Raw genomic sequence first — 6,000 nt, 5'->3', positions numbered from 1 at the left:
TAGTTCTGTGCAGAGAGGCCTAAACCAGTGACTGGCTGCAGGTTTTTGGTTTTATTTGTTTTTATTAATACAGTTAACATTTATTGAGAACTTAGAATTGTACTAGGTGACTCTGCTTAAGTACTTCCAGGGACATGATTTCATTCTATTTTCTTTCTAAAAGATTTATTTATTTTTGGCTGTGCTGGGTTTCTGTTGCTTCAAGCAGGCTTTCTCTAGTTGTGGCCGGTGGGGGCTACTCCCTTTAGTTGCGGTGTGCGGGCTTCTTGTTGAGGTGGCTTCTGTTGCTGGGGAGCATGGGCTCCAGGGTTCGTAGGCTTCAGTATTTGGAGTGCATGGGCTCAGTAGTTGTGGGGCATTGACTCAGCTGCTTTGCGGAACATGGCATCCTCTCAGACAAGGGATCAAAGCCCTGACCCAGATTCTCAACCACCAGACCACCTCATTCCATTTTCTGAACAGGTTTGCTGGATGGGAAGTGATCTCCAGGTCTCCTGAGTTAAAGCAGTGCTCAGTGGTTGGTTAATCCTGGTCCTGTGCTATCCTGATTGGATTGCCATGTTTTCAAAATGCCAAAATAATCCCAGTTTACACCTGGGGAGTAGGTTAATTGTTGGAAAAACTACATTTATCTTATGATGATGATCAATAGCAGTCATCACTGTAACCTTTTATTATTTATGAGAACAGGAGGAGCTGAGACAGTTAGCTTTCTCAGTTCCTGGCTGAAACCACAAAGCCGAGATAATTGACATGCCTGAAGTCACGCAAGTAATGGTGGGGCTGGATCTAGGACCTAGGGGCTTTTGACCCTTGTAAGTTGTCTGTTTTCTTTAAAAATTTTGAACCATTAACTATTATTGTGCAATAGGAGGATTGTAGAGAGTGAAGAATGTTCCTCGGGAACCATTGTGTGATCATTAGAGTTCTCATGGGCCCCACCACTTCTTCCTTTACATAAGTAACCATGCCTCTCTTTCCACAGACACAACAGAACCAACGAGCAGGGAGTATGGTTGAAAGCTTTTTTCCCCTGGAGGAGAACCGTACCACTCAAGGATATCACATGAGTCATTTGGGTGTGGGGGGTAATCTTTACAGATACAGTGTAGCCCAGCCAAGAATTTGTAACAGTGACTGATAAATGAAGAAGCCTGTGTTTTGCATCCTTGAGCAAGTTTTTCTTTCTCTTTTCCCCTTGAATAGGGAGAAAGAAGCATCCACCTATGAAGACCCTGCAGACAGTCCTGAATAGTAATTGTGGATGGTGTGGCTGCCAGACTAGTTCTGCTGAGCATCTGAAACGAACCTCTCCTATTGATTGTTTCAGTTGGCCCCGAGCCAGGAGTACTGGGCTTGCTTGACTTCAGGATAAAAAGAAACGGACTTGGTTATCATCGTAAACATATGAACCAGTGTGATGGTGAAATGAGATGAGGCTCCGAAATGGAACTGTAGCCACTGTTTTAGCATTTATCACCTCGTTCCTCACTTTATCTTGGTATACGACATGGCAAAATGGGAAAGGTAAGGAAAACGTCTCCAAGAAATGTGCATGGAGTGTGGTTGGTTTTTTGCTTTGTCAACGGTGCATAAATGCTCGGAGTTGAATGCGCCTACAGGCTGCATGTTTCAAGCTATCTGCTGGCGGCCTGCCAGTTTCTTTCTGACACCGAAATGAAACAGTTGAAACAGTATTCTTGGACAGAGGAGACAAAATTTCTCATTTGAATGGGGTTTGCTTTGTTTCTTGATTTCTTGTAATTGCTCGTGTAGAAACATGCTCATCAGCAGTTTGTATTATAAATGACAGCCAAGTTGAGTAATGAAGACTTTCATTTTGGTGTTTTATTTTTTATTATTAAACATCATCAATGTTTAATAAGCTTCCTTGTACCGGATGTTGTACGAAACACTTAAAAGGACACAGTGGCTTCATGAAATTTATATGCTGATTATCCTAATGATTTGGTGCTGTGTAGTTAATTATTTAAACCGTATGTGTTGATAGGTTGCTCTTTAGGCAAAAGTATTTTTGAAGTGGGTGAGAAATTCCAATCTGAAATTTTAAAAATTAATTCTGTTGAGACTATTGAACTGTATTTTTAAGGAAGGTTATCTGTTTAGAGATTGGAACTGTATTGAAGGATAATGCGTTTCTTTGCTTTTTTTGGAAAATATTTACAGTAAATTCCTACCCCTATTTTTATTATTTGTAGACTTTTAAATAAATAGTTTATTTATGGCTGCCCTAGTTGCAGCCATGTAGATTGCAGCCTGTGGGCTTTCTCCAGTTGCAGTGAGCAGGGGCTCCTCTAGACGCAGTGCCTGGACTTCTCTTGGAGTGGCTTGTTGCAGAGTGTGGGCTGTGGGTGCACAGGCTTAGCTGTACCACAGCATGCGGGACCTTCCCAGACTGGAGGTTGAACCCCAGTCCCCTGCGCTGGCAGGTGAATTCTTAACTACTGGACCACCAGGGAAGTCTCCTACCGCTTCTTTTTACATATCTCTTTTCCTCATGTTAACCTAGGAAATATTAATGGCAAGAAGAATGGAGATCTGTTAGAGTCAGGGTAGAGTAGTAATCATCACTTGGTTATCAGAAGGTGCTATTGTTGGCGTTATTGACTTGCATGAAGGTAACTTTATTCTCTATTAATTTTTCTCTGGTGTGTATGTGGATATGTATATATCTGTATCAGTGTGCATATATTCATGAAATAAGCTGATATAAGCAGGCAAATGTACTCTGTGCTTTGAGCAAGTTTAATAGTTTTTCTCTTTCTCTGCGTTGGGCTCTAATTTTGGAAGGCATTCTTTGGGGGGAAAATGAATGAAACACTAAAGATCTTTCTTCTTTGCAGACAAATACATACATTTTAGATTTCATTTTTTAATCATACCAAAAGGAGAAGACTTACTTAGGAAGAACTTAGAGTAGTTAATCAAACTATTGCTTGGCCCTGACGTGAGCAGAACAGATGACTTGCTTTAGCGGTCAACTTAGAAAATCATAAGAGTATATGAAATTTTTTCTTATCAGGGAACTTATCTACCCAGAAAATTATACTAACAGAAACTTGACCCTTTTAACTGTGTCTTATTTAAAGCGTTAACACTTTTGGAATCTGCATTCCATTTATCTTATTTCTTAGGTAAAGCCATTAATAAGCACTGTTTTTGTGTGTGGTAGGCTGTCTTTAGAATCAATATTGATTGAATGTACAGGTTTTGTCCCCAGAATGGGAAGGAATGTGGCATTAGAGACACACACAGTCTCTGCTTCGGCTCTCGCTCTGAGCAGGGCTGTAATCCTCCTGTGCATGTTTTTCTGCTCTGTTTTTCTGCTTGGTGTTTTGTCTGAACTCTTTCAGGTATCAACAGAGGTCTCCTGTCGTGCTTATGTAAAATCCCCTGTGCTTTAATGACATCGTTTATGTAACCACTCTAACTGCTGAGCATTTGGATTCTTTCTAGATGGTTCTGGCAGTCAGCCTGGATTTTCCAGAGCCGGGCTCATTTCAGATGTTTAATTCTTGTACGCTCATAAACCACATGCTCTGCTTTTTATGTTGAAAGCGTGGTTTCTGTAATCGCTAGATGTTGCTGGACTCAGAGTTCTTATTTTTCATGCATGCATCACTCCCTTTCCTGTACCTACCTCATGCCTATCTCTGTGTTACAGGCTGTAAATATGAAAAGGAAGGAGAAACTACGCATCTTTGGAAATCCCAAGAACCAGTAGGGGAAGGTGCAAGTAAAAAAATGTGATACCATCTGATAGATAGAGCAGTAACAGAGTGCATATTATATGTTATGAAACAATAACAGAGTCTCATTTAATCCTCATAACAACCCTAGGAGGTATGATTACTCACTTTCTATAGATGAGGAAACCAAGGCTGAGTGTAAGAAACTGGTCAGGGTCGTGCATTAAGTGGAAGAGTGGAGTTTAAACTCGGTCAAGCTGGTTCCAGAGATGATGCTCTTAGCTATTGGTCTGCTGCGCAGAAGGGCAGAGACCAGGCGGATTAGGGGAGAGTGGGCATGGCAGGTGGAGGGGCTGCCTTTACTTTCACGAAGCTCTGAGAGAGTGTGGAGTATTTGTGCTTTGGAATTGTAAGATATTCATTGTGGTTGGCAGATAGGGTTCCAGGACTATCCCAGGGTTCAAGTAGTAATCCCAGTGTTCTCCCTGTCATATTTATCCTAGGTCTTCATTTGCCACTCAAAAGAATAAATGAGCTGGTCCATGGGATTGGCATAATTTGGAGAAGATATCAGTAACTCCACTAGGGAAGCTGGCGTTCAGGCCAGGGTACAAGTTTCTGCAGGGTATACTGGACTCTCACATTAAAAAATGAGACAGAATTCCAAATATGTGGAAAGCACAGTGGGAAAGTTGTAAGCAGGTGTGAGGGTGGGATGAGAATAATTGCATGTCTTACACATGTGTGTGTGTTGAGGGGGGATGGTTCTCCTGATGAATTTCCTATTTTGGTCAAGCACAGTCCAGAAACTGGACATCTTAGACCCCTGTCCTAAGGGATACCTAACATTCATGCACGTGTTTCTGTGTGGACATGTATTTTCATTTCTTTTTATCTAGAAGTAGAACTGCTGGGTCCTGTGGAAACTCTATATTTAATCACTTGAGGAGCTGCCAGACTTTTTTCCCAAAGAAGCTGGACCAGTGTGCATTTCCTCTAACAGGATATGAGGGTTACAATTTCTTTACATTCTTGATGATACATGTTTCCTGGCTTTTGGATTCTACTTGACTTGATGGACATGAGTCTGAGTGAACTCTGGGAGTTGGCGATGGACAGGGAGGCCTGGCATGCTGCGATTCATGGGGTCGCAAAGAGTCGGACACGACTGAGCAACTGAACTGAACTGAACTGTCCTAGTAGTAGTGAAGTAGTTTATCATTGTGGTTTTTATTTGTATTTCTAATAATATCTAGCATCCTTTTATGTACTTATTAGCCATTTGTATATCTTCTTCAGAAAAAAATGTCTATTCAGGGTCTTTGCCTATTTAAATTTTTTTTTAAAAATTTAAACTTTAAGAATTGTTTATTCTAAGGCAAAAATACAGTAAGGGTAGTGGATCAACCACCTGTATATCTAATATGAAGGTTAAAAGACAAAGCTAGTAAAATCATATAACTATCAATAAAAATATGGACACACAATAATTAGGAAGTGGACAAAGTAAAAATATATAAAAGATGAGATCAAAAATGTAAAATGAGGGAGTGGAATAAAAAAAAGTGTGCTAAGTCATTTCAGTTATGTCCAACTCTTTATGACCCTATGGACTGTGGCCTGCCAGACTCCTCTGTCCATGGGGTACCCAACATAGGAACACCTAAATACATAAAGCGGTTATTAACAGACATAAAGGGAGTAATTAACAATATAGTGAGTAGGGAACTTTAATACCCCACTTAAATCAACGTGGATAGATCATCCAGACAGAGAATCAATAAGGAAACATTGGCATTAAATGGCACATTAGGTCAGATGGATTAAATATATATAGGACTTTCAACTCCAAAAGAGCAGAATACTCATTCTTCTCAAGTGTGCATATAATCAGTATTCTCCAGGATAGATCATATGCTAGGCCACAAAGTACGTCTCAGAAAATTTAAGAAGATTTAAATCATATTAAGCACCTTTTCTGACCACTGCAGTATGAGATAGGAATCAACTACTGGGAAAAGAAATACGTGGAGTCTAAACAATATGCTACTAAACAATCAGTGGGTCATTGAAGATATCGAACAGGAAATAAAAATATACCTTGAGACAAATGAAGATGGAAACAGAGCATTCCAAGATTTATGGGACACAGAGAAGACATTTCTAAGAGGGAAGTGTATAGCAATACAGGCTTACCTTGGGAAACAGTAACAATCTCAGACAATCTAACCTTACACATAAAGAACTAGAAAAAGAATAACAGAGCCCCAAGTTAGTACAAGTAAGGAAA

The 6,000-nt window shown here is 40.2% G+C and overlaps 1 protein-coding gene across 1 annotated transcript in view; it reads left to right on the top strand.

The window, feature by feature from the left end:
- Positions 1 to 1,433: 1,433 nt before the first annotated feature.
- Positions 1,434 to 6,000, top strand: part of MGAT4A (alpha-1,3-mannosyl-glycoprotein 4-beta-N-acetylglucosaminyltransferase A) — a 113,360-nt gene continuing 108,793 nt past the window's right edge. Inside the window, exon 1 of the mRNA XM_052648829.1 lies at positions 1,434 to 1,527. Coding sequence (XP_052504789.1) covers positions 1,434 to 1,527 — 94 coding nt within the window. The remainder of the gene's footprint in view (positions 1,528 to 6,000) is intronic.

Source organism: Budorcas taxicolor, chromosome 11 (assembly GCF_023091745.1).
Source record: "Budorcas taxicolor isolate Tak-1 chromosome 11, Takin1.1, whole genome shotgun sequence".
Lineage (NCBI taxonomy): Eukaryota > Metazoa > Chordata > Mammalia > Artiodactyla > Bovidae > Budorcas > Budorcas taxicolor.
Note: the sequence above shows the minus strand (reverse complement) of the source record. Positions and strands in the feature narration are given on the sequence as shown.